The 15,790-nt window shown below is 44.5% G+C and overlaps 1 protein-coding gene across 1 annotated transcript in view; it reads left to right on the top strand.

Annotated features, from left to right (window-relative positions):
• Positions 1 to 15,790, top strand: part of mid2 (midline 2) — a 100,047-nt gene that overhangs the window by 58,029 nt on the left and 26,228 nt on the right. Inside the window, exons 4-5 of the mRNA XM_071917063.2 lie at positions 8,871 to 8,978; positions 15,617 to 15,765. Of these exons, the coding sequence (XP_071773164.1) occupies positions 8,871 to 8,978; positions 15,617 to 15,765 (257 nt within the window). The remainder of the gene's footprint in view (positions 1 to 8,870; positions 8,979 to 15,616; positions 15,766 to 15,790) is intronic.

Genomic DNA, 15,790 nt, shown 5'->3' with positions numbered 1-15,790 from the left:
ACTTGCTGCTGATAAAAGATTGATTAGTCTCAAGACTCTCGAAGTGAATTTCATTTTCTTGTTGTGGGTTCATAAAAGGTCAGCGTAGCAACAATATTTTCAGCCAATTTATATGAAAAAATTAGCACTTAGAAACCAAAGAAGCCATAGCGCTGAAATCAGAACAGATTCATTATTGATTACCTAAATTTATCATTGCACTTGGCTCTTTAATATAATTGAAATTTCCCTTTGTAGACTGATCACACATCGCCTTTGTGGCTGCTCCAACAGTCGATGAAAATGACAAACACAAGACAAGTCGCAGTCAACTCTTGCACCTTGCCGATGGTAGCACTCCAGACACTCTGACTCAAACCATGACTCAAGAACAAAGCGTGACACTGGAGTCGCCCTCAGAGCGGCCGTCCACTCACACGTCCTTTAAAGGGGCAGTTATGTCGTTAGGGCATCTTCAGACGTGGGGATGACCACTTAAATGCAGGGCTGCTTACAACCAAAGCTCTTGTATTCCCTAAGCTGAGTGTAATACCTGTACTGTGTCATAAGTGTGTTTTGCACCTCTTCAAGGTCACTGTCTCGCCCACACCTTGTAATACAGTGCTGCTTTGAACTGCAATTCCTATGTACCTCACTGTCTTGAATGTGATCTTAGCATAGAATGAATTACCATTACTACAGTCAGCAGTTTAATTCCCGCTGGCGCCACAGATACTAGAAATTTATGCCCTCAAGTCAAAGCGGATAAGATTATCTGTCAAAAAGCATATATCTTAGAAGTGGAAACTTTATTTGACTTGTCAGAAGCCAATAATGTTCCGCAGCTCACCGCGTTCGATTTAGTGCCAGCCCCCGGGCAGTGTTTACACTCCTGTGTCCTAGGGTGAACCTCTAGCTGTCTGCGGAGAATTACACCTCAGCCGGTCGTGTCACTGCCGGGGCCCTTGCTGCATTTGGGCCCGTGCTGTGATTTAATGGAGGCGCCGTGTGTGAGGCCAGCCGGAGAGCACTAGCGCTTAGCCCTCTAATCTCGGCGTCGCTAACACAAACACGCACGCACACACACACACAAACACACACCCTCTGTCTCGGCGCACTCACTCTTAATAAACACCATAATTTCTCCCTGAGATGTGACGTTAATGGCCACAGAGGACAAATGCACTCCGGCGCCGCCATCGTTCGGCGGCGCAGTTCATTTCTTATTAGCCGCGGCCCCGGACTCCATTTTCCCCGAGTCACTCCCGGGGTCCGTGAACAGCGACTCGTGCAGCCGCTCATCCAATCAAATTAAATGATCGCCGCGTGATTCATTAACTACAGAGGGAACTGTTCGTCACAAGCGTGCGGGTGGGGTGGGGTGCGGTTGGGGGGGGGGGGTAGAAAAACATTGTCTGTCTGTCTCCTTTTCTCTCCGTCTGCATATCAATGCAGACAACAACAACGCCTCATCACTTATTCATCGAGAAGTATTGAGGAGCGATGGCATGGGGGGGGGGGGGGGGCGGGGGGGGCCAACATGCTCCGTCGACTGTTAAACAAATTATCAAAAGAAACTGTATGTTTGCCGCCCCCCCCCACCCCCACCCCTACTCTCTCTCCCCCCCCCCCCCCCCCCCCCCCCCCCCCACCCTCCTCTTGCCCCCACTCGGAGCTATTCTCCTATGTGATGTCGATGTCAAAAGGCCGGCTTAATTATTAACGGGAGAAATGAAGCGTGGGTAATGTTTTCAGGTGAGCTCGCATTAACGCACGCCGGCTCCTAATGGATGTGCAGGAGGAGGGGAGGAGGGGTGAGGAGGAAGAGAGGAGGGTAGGAGAAAATGGGGGTACGGGAAGAGCCGAGTCGGGAAGGCAAGGAGAGGGAGAGGAGGAGGAAGAGGAGATGAAGAGTGTTAGCGTGACTAGCCGTGATCTTTTTTGACCGGAACAGATACAAGCGCTGTGCGGAAGAAAACGCTCACTAATAATGCAACACAACAGAGAGAAAGAGAGACAGAGAGAGAGAGAGAAAAAAACAGAGATTTTTGAGGGGAGTGAGAGGTGTGTGTGCAAAGTAAGAAATCTCTGAAGGGGTTGAAAGCGTGACCTGGATTCCTCTCCTCCTTGTTTGTCTCGTGCTGTATCGGTGTGGAAGATATGATCAAACACAGTGTGAATCGGCTCTCGGAGTGCCAGTGCAGCAGCAGCGATGCGGCTCCGTTCTCCTGGGGCCCGCTTCGGGGAGTCGTTACCCTCGACGACGGACTTTGAAACGGTGCGTTCGCTCGATAGCGCGAGGTGCGTGCTGAGCGTTGGTGATTGTCGTGGAGCCAACACACACACACACACACACACACACACACACACGCACACCGCTGTTATCCATTCAATGCCAGGTGGCTGACTGGATTTTAGTGGAGAGCTGAGAAGAGAGACTCCAAGCAACATCCAAGCCTTCACCAAAATTGAAAGCTTTTGTAAATAGAGCGGCAAAATGAAAGTTGAGTCAATATATGTCGTCCATTGCTGCTACCTGCATCGTTTTGTGAACCCAGGACCTAAATATCTTTCTGATATCAGTTCAAAACACTTTCCAAAGCTGTTTTAATATTACTGTGCCGTAGCATATTGTAATTTTGTTTGATGTTTAACTTGGCCACCTCCTGCACATTGGCGTCCATGAAATACTTGCTGGATAGTCTTTCCCTCACGCTCTCTCTCTCCCTCTCTCACCACAATCAGCCATCTCTCTCTGATGCCGGCTGCCATTTAACTCCTCTGCAACAGTTAAAGGGACAGTAGGACAAGTCACCTCCAAATCCTGGTCGTTCATTAGCAACCTCGTTATGCTCCTCTTTTTATCCTCCTATCTGAGGCTAATCAAGTCCTATCTGAGGCCACTGTGAATATAAACAATAGATTTCAATCCATTTCAGAAGAAAAAGTGTTACTTCATTGCCCCATTGCTTACATTTTCAAGCATACAGATGATGCCGCCCTCTCACATGTTAGCATTTTGTAAGCAAAAGTCTTAACAGCTAATAATTTGAATAAAGTTTCGTAGTGAGTTTCAATTTTATGCCAGCAACCATTATGTAAGAGAGTGTGTTTTCTTTCTCAACTCATTTTGGCACAGAGCTCTGCAGTTGCAGAATCTGGAACATTAGAGGATGCACAGCGATTCATTTGTACTTCCGCTGTACAAGGTTTGAGCGGATTTCTGTTAACACAAAGTCCCAGGGAGCCTCCGCCATCATGCTTACATAATACCACTTTTAAGGCGTGCACACTAGAGAAAACTCTCAACTTTGTAGATGTGGGGAAGTTCTTGATTTTGAGTTTGTAAGCGCTCTCCTATCAGCTTTTCAGATTTTCAGTCTCTCCATCTTTCTCTCACTCAGGAGGTCGCTCAGCTTATTCTCACATAACGGCGATATCAGCGGTCCGATGATGCGCGTTCGCCAGCGGCTTTTTAATGAGGCCGCTCCTTACGGCGGCCTAGCTTAACAAACTCTATCTGGCGGCGGTGGCGGCGGTGGCGGCGGTGGCGGCGGTGGCGGCGGTGGCGGCGGTGGTGGCGGCGGCTAATGCGGAGAAATTGGCGCCGAGGAAAAGGAGCAGCCGGTGTTTCCGACCCCTGGAGTTGCAGTTGCAACCTGGGAGGAAAATAAATAAGCTTAATACGAAGTTTGTGTGAGCGTGTGTGTGTTAGGACTAATGGAACAAGGAAAGAATATCGCATCGGGACAGAGGTCTAGTGGGTTTTAATGCGGAAACACGTATCTTGATTAAACACCGTGCTGTTAGTCATTAGCCGAGACCCGTCCAGGTTTATGTACTCTGGAGCCGATCCCACTGTGTGCAGAATGTGAACCAACTGGCTTACAATGCTGCCTAATCCTTGTATACTATCAGGCGTCGTCTTGCCTCTTTTCACCAATATTTTGTGTGTTTTTTAACAAGATCGAACCACCACTTGTGTTTTTTGGCGCAATCGCTGTCCTTGTTATATATTTCCAAAGCCATTTGCAGATCCAAAACAGCACGAAACTCAATTTAGAGCTAAATAACCTTTATTATATATTTTTTTTTCTTGTATTTAAGCAGTAAAAAGGGACACAGATGCAGAGGAACAGCACAAAAAAATACACCAGCCTTCATAGGCAGATTTACGCATTCAAGACACTCATCATTTCAGTCCACATCCATCCACGTCTACATCCTTCCTTCTTCATTTTATTAAATCTGTGTACTTTTGTGCGAAGATTTTTATTGGCACATTCCTCCTTCCATCCCTCTGTATCTTCGACTCCCCTCTTCCACATTTGTAACATTTCAGCTCAAGGCAAATGACATTTCAAGGATGAAGAATAATCAAAATTGTGCCCCGGAACAGAATTAATTTTGCCTCCTATGCCTCTGACCTTCTGCAGGTCTGTCTGGGTTTATCTGTCCCAAAACTACTAACTCTGATCTGCGATGTTATCAAGACACACTCTGTGGAGCCGCTTTGTTGAGAATGAATAGGAGAGAGAGATATTTTTCTGGATCAAAGCTGTTAACTGCATGTAGCCAGCTGTCAGTTCGCACATAAAAGCTCAAACAAACATCCTGTCGGTCCGTTAAGTCAGTCTCCCAATTCATTGCTCCAGAAATCACCTCTTTCTGACATAACACAGAAGATATATGACTTGCAGTTATATATTCCTCCAGTCTATTGCACCCATGAAGTAATTTACCATGTTTTAGAGTCAGGTGCCACAGGCGTGTCGTAAATCTCTGTGAATTATCCGCATGTGTGTAGACGATATCAGGAACAAAGCGGCCAGACTGAGGACCTGCGCCTGTTTGAGGAGATCATGTCTGAGAGAAGGAGGGGAAGGAGAGGGAAATTGATACAGAAATGGTCAGAAAGAAGGAGAGGGAGAAGGGGGAGGGCAGACAGACAGATTGTCAATAAGAGAGAATAGGGGAAAAACAGAGAAGAGGGGTAGGAGGCAGGAGTGGCTGATGGGAGCAGAATGAAGAATTGGTTCTAGATGGGAAGGTCTCGGTGCCAGCAAGAGGTTTAGAGTGGTTCTGAACCTGGACCAAGCCTCTCTCATTTTGGGATGGGAGCCACTTCGGCTACCAGTCATTTTGGGAGTCATACATTGCGCAATTGTCTGTGCTGGTCCAACAGGTTAATAAGTTCTCCACATGATGAAGTTAGGGGTTGAAACTTGGAGGGATGATGCATCTTCACACTGTGGTCCAAGGTTTAAAAAGTTGGCCTATTGGGGGGGCTATAATTAAAGGTCAGTATTTTAAGTCAAACATGATATCTCCACTGACACCACTGGTCCGATTTTGACAAAACTCAGAGGAATGATGCATTTTGGCACTGTACTCCGCCGTAATTAGAATTAAAGGTCAAAATTCAAAACTTTGGAAGGCCATAACTGCTACAGCACCGATGGACCTTGGGGGGATGATGCATCTTGTTACTGATTGGCCCAAATGGCTGCATCATTCGTGGGGGACGACATGTTTCACTTGTTTCATATGTTTCTTACTTTTGCCTGCATGCTGCCTGCATCATCTGATCATCTACCACACTTAGTTTTTTCTCCCTTCTTATTGTGAAGTGGAAACAAATATTGTTAGTTTATCGGGTTTAATAAGAGAATTTGATACAAAAAAAACAATAGGTAACTCACTGTTCCTTGAATTAAGGGTTTGGGCTGGATCAGACTATCGTTTTGACAATCATGCCACCCAATTGCATTCTATGGGTTATATTTTATATCATCGAACAATGTAATAGGTGTTCTTTGATACTATTCAGCTTGATAGGTGGTCATTAATTATGTCTGGAATTTGTTTTCTTACTTCTTGCTCAATATTCACTGTGGAGTATTCATTTGGAGTGCTGGTGCCAACACAGTGCCGTGACATTTTCTAAGGCTACTTCTCCTCATTTTGGGGTTTTATGAGGTAATGTTCGATGATACTAGCCGGCACACTTAAATGTCAGATGTGCAGCAGAGCAAGAATGAATGTGCAGCAGAGTGAGAATAGATGAGCATAAACAGGACGAATGAATAAGATATCCAAAGACCCTCTTGGCTAAATCTGTTTACGATGATCCCAATAAGAAGTGATAATTCCGGTTGGTTTGCTAAATATTGTCATCATGATTATTATCAACCACTAGTCTTAAGGATTTTGGAAACAAAATCCGTTTTATTACTTTCTGGAATCAACAAATGGACATAAATGGGTATTTTCAGCTTTTTTCCTCCAGTTCTTCTCAATCAGTGTTTTCGTTGATTTTCGTGGCAGTTTTCACAGCAGGAGCAACTGGAAAGTCTCTAACATGAAACATGTTTTCAGCCTTTCTTCACATATTCACACAGCAGACCTGTACTTAAACTTGGGGCTGTTGCTGTGATTTCGCTGCGCCTGATGGATCATGAGATGCACTGTAGGTGACAGAGTTCCTGTTGGAGCTGTTTGTGTAGCAGGGAGCGCTTGATAATGTCAGGAGGTGGAGGAGGAGGAGGAGGAAGAGGATGATGAAGATTGTTTCCGTAACTCAAATCTGCCAAGCGCCTCGGTTGTAATTCACAATGATGCTGGACGGCTGCATTTATCCTGCTTAATTACTAACCTGCAGTCATAAGATGGCGCTTTGCGGAATTAATAGTGTCTGCGTACGTGCGCGTGTGTGTGTGTGTGTGTGCGTGTGTGTGCGTGGGGGTTTGTGAATAATGACGCTTAAGTGGATCTGAGTGCTGTAATGAGCTTTGTGGAGTGATGAGTGGAACTAGGTTGTGGGGGTAAGTAGTTTGATAGTCTGCAGCATGACAGGAAGGCACAACCCTGTGAAATTTAGGGACGGGGAACAAATCAAAAGAAGATGAATCTCTATTGGAATGCTCTGCAGTGTCAGACTGTAGCCAGGGCTTCTGTTTAAGTCTGCAGTCCATAGCGTAGCTGGAAGTTCAACATTTGCTCTGAGTATTACAATAGCATCACAATTCAATCAGTCACTCATCTGCTTCTGCCCGTACAGTAGTTCATTTGGCACAGACAGATTCAGTTTGAAATAAACACTAGCAGTGCCCACTTTATTGTATTTTTTTTTTTATAGGTTAATAGATTTCATTGATAAGTTGTATGAACAAAATCCATAATTGAAAAACAAATTCAAACAAAATTCAGCGGTTGATCCAAGAGCTGGTAAAACAGTGTTAAAGGAACTTAATGAGAATGATGTAAAAAGGAGCTGCAATGGAGAGAATCAAAGAGATAATTACAGTGGCAACAGAAATGTCCCTTTGTTAAATTCACAGAGCAACTCATCACTGTTTCTCCAGCTTTTCACTCTTCTTTCATTCTTCTAAGAACAACAGCATTAGGGCGACCTCGCACATTTAGCAATAATCGGTGTCTCTCTCTATCCATTGCCTAACTTTTACCTTCCAATATAGCCATAAGCTGGAGTGATTCAAGTCAGTCTAATGCGACAAGTTGGCTAGACAGATGGAACATACTGGTGTGCATTCTTCTCTGTGCTTGAAGGATGCAGATGAATTTCTGTCTGCGGTCACAGTGCTGGTATGACTTTCCCCCTGTATATATAATCTTTGGAGCATCTTAAGACTGCCACACTAACTGAAGTTCTTCCCCCAATCAGAGCAGTGATAAGGTTTCTCCTCGCAGTGGATTCTCTGGTGCATTATTTGCCAGTGGTCATCACACTGGTTTGGTTTCTCTCCTATGTGCATTCTGCAGTGAATCTGTCATTCCTCCGATACTCTGAAATTGCTCCCACAGACTAAATAGTGGTGACTCCTCTCACCCATGTGTAGGTGTGTTTTTGTGTTGTTGGTTTTTTTTTTAAATGGCCGAGAAGATACACAGTAACTTCTGATGGCTATGTGGAGATTTTGACAAAGCAAAATTCTTGGAACAGTGATAAGGTTTTCTCTCCTTTGTGTGTTTTCTGTTGTTCAGTTTTCAAAGTACCAACAAAGTGAAATACACACACACGTTCGCCACATTCAGAGCAATGATGCAGTTTCTCACCTACATGTGTTCGTTGGTGGGCCTTTACGTTGAATTTGGTTGAGTCAGTGTTGTTTTAGGGAGATTTTCCCACAGTCAGTGCTTCTCTTCCATGTGGAAAGGACCCGAAACTATTTCCACAGTCAGATCAGTGGTGCACCCTCTGTCCGTAGTGAATCCTCTTATGTCGGGTCAAATGTCCCTGGATGATGAAAGCGCTGCCACATTCAGTGAATCCACAAGGTTTCTCACCTGTCCGACATGGCAGGTTAGCTTTTCTGCTCTCTTCGGTGCCTTTTTGCAGTCCGAGCAGCACATCCTGCAACTTCTGGACTTTTTTTTTTCCATTTCAACCGCCACTTCAGAAGCTGTTTCAGAGGCTTTTGGTGCAATGGATTGGATTTCACAATTGGCAGATCTGTTGTCGGAGGCTTAATGTGGTGATTCAGCAAACCTCCAGTATCAACTTCTTTTTTGGTCATTGGCTAGAGTTGGAAGTTGGCTGTTCATTTAGTGTTGGCATGAGATGGTGATCTGCAAATGAGCTGCCTTGGCAACTTTGATCCTGAGAAAAAAATCACAGAATCTATTAAATTGATATGGTGTAAGCAAATTCTGAAATTCTTTACAAAAGCCCTTGTTTTAGCTTTTTTTGGGGGGGGGATTTTTTTTTTAATTAAAGGAGGATACAGACTTAGCCAAGCAAAACACAGGCATAAGCCCTTACACTGTTTCATAATCATAACAAGGATTCAAAGAAAAAAAGCCTGTGATGTCCAGCTACAAAACAGTGTCCCTGTCAGTGTGTTTACATATCTACATGTTTCTCTGTCCAGGTGAACACAGCCATGCATGAAGCCAAGCTGGTGGAGGAGTGTGATGAGCTGGTGGAGATCATCCGCCAGAGGAAACAGATCATCGCCGTTAAGATCAAGGAGTCCAAGGTAAAGTATTCCCAGCATGCCGCTAAATTTCCTCAATTTCAAAGTCCTGGCTTGGGACCGAAGATTCAGTCTCTGCAATGAAGGAATACTGTAGGCTACTAGGTCCATTAATTGTCCTTGTGTGCTAAATCTTTGTGATTTCTTTATGATGGAAAGGGTTACACTGTACTAGACACATCCACTATCAATATGGTCTTTTACAGTCCACTGGTTGGTATACTGGTTCTCCCCAAATTTGACCTATGACCTATGTCACAACCCATTGTAGTAAATAACAAGATATCAAATGTGTTGTTCTTCATGAGAAAAGTCAAGAAAGGAAACAAATCAACTGAGAAAACAGTGAAATCAGTCTTACTTAAAAATAAAATGAAAATCAGTGTAATCATATTCATAGACTTAGAGGCCTAAAACGCCTGACTAACACAACACCGCATGGACTTATGTGAAACCTTAACGTCCTGGAAGTATCCCGCAGTCGGAATAATTTCTCTGTGACAGTCCTGGACGTCACAGTAAGAAAGAGTGTGGATACGGTTTATGTGGGAATTGACAGAACAGCCAAGGGAATTGGGATGTAGTGACTTCCAGGAGCTCCACTGACCCGTCACTTCATCATGCAGATAAGCTCCAATAAAGTTTTTCCTCCCAGCAATACCAAACCATGCTAGGTACGATTTTGATGTAAAAACACACCCGTCTCATTAGCCTAAATTATGCGTGGGGCTGCAACAGAGAAGAGCATCCCGTCCCGACTAATTAAGATGCCCTAGATTCGTCCTGTTTGCCCAAACGAAATGTTGGTGTCAGGTATGGTCACATTACATGATTTTCCTATGTTGGGCCCGCCGGTGGAGAAACAGCAGTGTAGTACAACAGGATGAGTGTGAGAGGAGCGGTGCTGTGTGCTGAATATATTTGTCCAGGTCTCTCCTTGTTGCAGTGTCGGTTCTCCTGGCTGCCTCTGAAGCGGCTTGCTTGTTTACCCAAACACATATCGCATGGAGGCTTTAGGAGAAACAGATAAGACAGAACTCTGAGGTGAGAGAGAGAGAGAGAGAAGGAGAGAGAGAGAGAGTGTGTGTGTGTGTCTGCACCGCACGCGCCTGCAGCCTGAGCAGCAAGACTGTGTCCTCTCTCACACGTTAGGCAGCCAGCCTGTATGTGTGTGGGAAGCATTTGAGATGACTCTGTCGCTGCTGTGAAGAGAGGTCAAGGACTTACCTTACAGTGATCTGTGTGTGTGTGTGTGTGTGTGTGCGTATGTGTGTGTGTGCGTGTGTGTGTGTGGTTTGTCCCTCCTTGAGTTCTGAGGGTTTCCGAACAGAGGCAAACTCTTGCTCTTAGTTGTAAGTGCTTGCGGAAGATCTTCTGAGGCAGCAAAAGAGTTTTCTTGAGAGATGAGAGATTTCCAAACACTGAAGGAGGCAGGTGTGTGTGTGTGTGTGTGTGTGTGTGTGTGTGTGTGTGTGTGTGTGTGTCCGCAGTGATTGCAGACAAAGAGGCTTGCTCTCCTGAGAGTCTGTGTCTGTGAGACTGTCTAGTAGAGGGGAGAGGAATGAAATGCAGGAGAGGAGAGTAAAGGGAAGCACGGATAAAAAAGCGAGAGGAGCGCTCGATTGATGTCAACTTGCAGGCGATGTCAAGGAAGATAAATCAAGCGCACCTTGAGTGATTCAAATAATCGCGGCTGTGTTCAAATGGATGGGGGGAGAGGAGAGGAGGAGAGGAGAGCGATAAGGAGGGAAGGTTAAAACAAAGGCCAGAGGGTTTACGACAGCGGAGGAGAGGGAGTGAAGGGGAGGCGAACAGGATGAGAAGAGAAGTCTGGAGCTGTCAACGAAAGAATGAAGATTTGAGAAAAAGAGGAAGAGGAGGCCTCGCTGGAATTTCAAGGGGAAAGGAAAGGTACAGTATGATGAAAGGAAAGAACAAGATGAGGAGAACAGAATGATATGAGGAAAGGGATTTATAAGGAATTGTATGAGCAAAGGAAAGAAAGAGATGGAAGGATGAGGAGGGAAAGGAAAGGAAAGGAAAGGCATGGAAGGGTGAGGAGGGAAAGGAAAGGAAATGAAACCAAGGGAAAGGAAAGGAAAGGAAAGGAAATGAAATGAAAGGAAAGGAAACCAAAAGGAAGAAGGAGAGTGCTCAGAGGTGACTCTCTGGTAGAACCAACGGGATTATGCAGGCTTGATCGCGGTGAGCAGAGCTGTGCAGGGCGCTCACACACACACACACACAAACACTAAACACACACACACACACACACACACACACACAACAAGGAGCAGTCCGGGCCGTGTGTCTCCTCTCCTCTTAACGAGCTCTGTCTCTCTCTAAGGAGACTCAGTCATGCTTAATCTCTCCCTGCACAAACAAACACAGACTATTCCCATGCCCTGGTGTGCGTGTGTGTGTGTGTGTGTGTGTGTGTGTCTTTGTTGTTTATCATATGTCTCTCCTTCTCTTCCATCTCTCTCTCTCTCTGCAAACTATTTTTAACTGCTCCTTTATAGCCTTGAGGGTTATCAACTCAAATCCCTCTTGAAGCTTTCCAGAACTTTCACTTTAGGTCTAAAAACCACTTTACCGTCTGAAATTGATGATCATAATACATTGTGTTTGTCGTTTTTAGCTTCTATTTACTAGGTTAAGGCTGGCGTTTTGGTGAGAATGAGGTTCAAAATCTCAATTTACACACTTACACACAAAAAATCCAGTATTGTAGCTTTACCAGAAAGTTAAAGCCTAATTTCGTGACCCTAAGATTTTCACAGACCAAAGAACAGAAGAACCAAGTAGAATTCTGACTGGCTGTAACTGGAGTATTTAAGCCATCATTAAATAGGCTGTTCGGCTTCAGTTTTAGATGAGGCAGTCTTTACAGTAGGGCAGATGCTCTCACACACACACACACACACACACACACACACAGGCCATGCCATACTGTCCCCTATTTTGGGAGACAGGGGATAATGATGCAGATTGTCATGTTCTAATCTACTGCTCCGTCCATTAAATCTCCCATTTATTTTATTAATTTGAGCAGGTTGTTGACCAGAGAGAGAGAGAGAGAGAGACGCTCTCTCTCTCTGGTCAACAACCTGCTCAAATGTCATTTATAGTCACAACAGATTATGGTTGACTTAGTGGAAGAGCGGCAACAAGATTTCTATTGAAAACTCCATTAAGTCGCCGGCTCAGAGCGGCTTCTAAGCACAGCAGAAAGGGAAGTGCGCATTAGATGCTGTTTTGATGCTCGGAGTGCTTTTGATGACAAGCTGTCGACCGATTGCCACCCAGTGTTTTTTGTGTAATTCCAATTTACATAATACCAGTCCTGCAAGCAAAACTGTGGTGGTAAAAGTGTGCACGGGTAATTCTTTAGAAGCACTTGTCACTCTAAATATTATATCTGCTCTTTTCATTTTTTTTGTACTTAAAGATGCGAGGGGGTTGAAAGTATGCTGCTTTCAGAAAGAAGCAGCTGTACTTTAGTGTTTACCATTTGAAACTTTAATTTCCTTTCATCGTCGATCCTGAGAAGGGTTTTGTGTTGCGGTGTGCGTTTTGTTCCAGCGCTCACCTTTCCCTTGACAGTCTGGAGTCTCACAGGCAGCCTGTGCTCTTTTCCAGGGAGGGAGTTCCACTGAACTAATTTCATTTGTATAATCAGGATGTGAGCGGTAATGGAGATAAATAGATTACTTTGGTTTCAAATTAGGAGAGAACAGCCTCCTTATGCTGAAGCGGAAATAATATTACAGCACATCCTTAGACAAATTACAGTCAAAAGGCTAGGCACTGCATCATAATACTCTGTGTGTGTGTGTGTGTGTGTGTGTGTGTGTGTGTTAGGGGAGGGGAGGCTGCCTTAATGCCTTGTCTGCCTTTGTCTGTGTTGTATTTGTACATTTGGAGGTTCAACTGCAACAGAGACAAACAGACAGAAAGAATATCAGAATGCTGTAGGATCTCCATAACATCGCATTTGCATAATCAGGTAAACTGTTTGCACCAGCTGTGCATGGAGAAGTTGCGAGGCAGACCTGGAAACTTCAGCGTCAGATAAAACAGGTGCAGCTTCCGGCGGCGATAACATGCAGGTCTGCCTTGAATACGAGAAGAGGAATATGGGAGCTGTGTAAAACTTCAAGATTCAAGATTCATCGTCAAAGTAAAAATGTTCAATCTACTTCCTTTTTATTAATCAGGGACCGCTCAATAAAGAACAGACATGATTTGCAGAAAATGACTTTTCTCATGCGCTGTAAAACCGTAACAAAGTGTGACAGTGCCCAGGTATAGAAGAGGGAAGAGAAGTGAATTTACCTCTTGATGACAACTGCAGCACCTATTCTGACCACTCAGGACATAAGATGCTGCAGACTCGGCGTGTAATGTGTGTTTGTGGGGGGCAAAATCGCTACTCTGTCTTCTCGTTTGGTTTCCTACAGGCTGTATTAATGTGACTGACAAACTTGCACAGATGTGTTGTGCTGGAACATCTGATATTTGTGGGGAGCAGCAAGGCAGTTGTGATAGAGATAGATTAGAGTTTGTGCAGCTGAGACAATGAAACTGTGTGTTGGGTTGGGTCGGGCAAGAGCAGCGCATCCTGCAAATGACAGTGGAGTTTCCACTCCAGTGTGGAATTCTTTCTCAGTGTCTCTTGCTCTTTCACACACACACACACACACACACACACACACATATATTTAACCCACAATAGCATTCCTTTCTTTCTCAGTGTTATCTCATGATAGCAGAGGACAATAGGAGTATGCTCACCACCTCCCCTCTTCACACATCCACAACAAGGTCAATGTTAGAATGAGGAGCCAATGGGATTTCTCCCTCTGTGACCCCATGACCTCAGCTCTGTCCTCTCTGCTCCCTGTGACTGTCTTTGTGTGTTCTTGCACTGTGTCTACGCATTTCCTGTGTGTGTGTGTGTGTGTACGTGCGTGCCTGTGTGTGTGGGATCTGCGATGTTACGGTCTTGTAGGATCCAAGTGTCAGCACAAGTATAAATAAAACATAGAAAAGTAGTGACTTGTAAGGACTGTGTTCCAGATGTCATCAGGAGGAGTTTTATTTTTTGGGCAGCAACTTCTTAATTCTACTGAAGCATAGCAGTGTCACATACTTTTATCTTTCTCCTCTCTTCAAGCCACATGTAAGCTTTCATTATGCCTTCTGTTCACTGTTTCTGCAGCAGCAAGTTGTGCTTATTTCACAGCTCCCACTGACCACAGTACAGTTGTAAAGTGTGTCTAGTATCCATCCAAGATGCAAGTTTTCAGTTGGTTTGTGTTGTTGTTCTATGATATAAGAACTTGAGCCACAGATAGTCTGCAACATGGCGACTTGAGTTTGTTTACAAAGGAAGTGGAGGTACAAACAGTTAAAGCTTACCTGGGATCAGCTTCTGCTAACAGGCATCACGTAGGGGGAAATGGCAAAGCTGACTTCATATCAGTGTTTTGGAGCAATTTGGCAGCATATCTGAATTCTGTTTTGTGAAACAATGTAAGAGAAAGTGCTCAACACATGGCTAGGTTTGTGATTGTCACAATGATAAATTCCCCATATAGATGAGAAATTAAATCTCTGGAACATGTTGGAGATGCATTTTGGAGGTATTGGGACAAAGATGCATCAATTTCAATTCAGAATTTCTGCCAAGGCAATGGATGGAACTAGAGTTGCCACAGGCAAACAGAAAGTCATTTCGAGCCACTGGAGATGGGCATGAAAAAAAAAACGGTGAACTATCAGGGACAACTTTCCCTGTTTCCATGGGAAGGTGGGGGGTGATGGGAGACTGTGTACAGCTATAAATCACAGTGCAGTGGATGAATACGTGGTTGCTCGCCTGAAATAGTTCCAAAAATAAACCTATATATCAGCTATATTAAGTTAATGATATTTCCTTTTATATTTAATTTTATGAATCAAGCCTTATAATGAAAATCACCAACAACTTTTTATTGTAGGCTAAAAGGTCGGTCTTCTTACTTTGGATAATGCTAGCGGCCTACTGTCACTCAACATAGTGTATGCTAAAGTGTTAGCATGGAGCCTACTGTCACTCAACATAGTGTATGCTAAAGTGTTAGCATGGAGCCTACTATCACTCAACATAGTGTATGCTAAAGTGTTAGCATGGAGCCTACTGTCATTTAACATAGTGTATGCTAAAGTGTTAGCATGGAGCCTACTATCACTCAACATAGTGTATGCTAAAGTGTTAGCATGGAGCCTACTGTCACTCAACATAGTGTATGCTAAAGTGTTAGCATGGAGCCTACTATCACTCAACATAGTGTATGCTAAAGTGTTAGCATGGAGCCTACTGTCATTTAACATAGTGTATGCTAAAGTGTTAGCATGGAGCCTACTGTCATTTAACATAGTGTATGCTAAAGTGTTAGCATGGAGCGCCAGAGTTCACAATCTACCAGGGACACGTGGATGATTTTGGGTTCAACAACAGGTAAAATCAACAGGACAATCTCCTAAAAACGCAGTGTATTCCTTTAAGGCTGTGGTTAGGAGTTAGCGAATGAATGAAAGTCAGCGGGGTGTCGTCACTAACGTCACAACTCAACATGTATGTGTGTCTGTCCCAGGTGATGAAGCTGCGTAAGCTGGCCCAGCAGATCGCCAACTGCCGCCAGTGTCTGGAGCGCTCCAGCGCCCTCATCACACAGGCCGAGCACAGCCTGAAGGAGAACGACCACGCCCGCTTCCTCCAGACCGCCCGCAACGTGGCCGAGAGGTAGGTGATGTACACACACACACGC

This window comes from Centroberyx gerrardi, chromosome 16, assembly GCF_048128805.1.
Source record: "Centroberyx gerrardi isolate f3 chromosome 16, fCenGer3.hap1.cur.20231027, whole genome shotgun sequence".
Classification (NCBI taxonomy): Eukaryota; Metazoa; Chordata; class Actinopteri; order Beryciformes; family Berycidae; genus Centroberyx; species Centroberyx gerrardi.
Note: the sequence above shows the minus strand (reverse complement) of the source record. Positions and strands in the feature narration are given on the sequence as shown.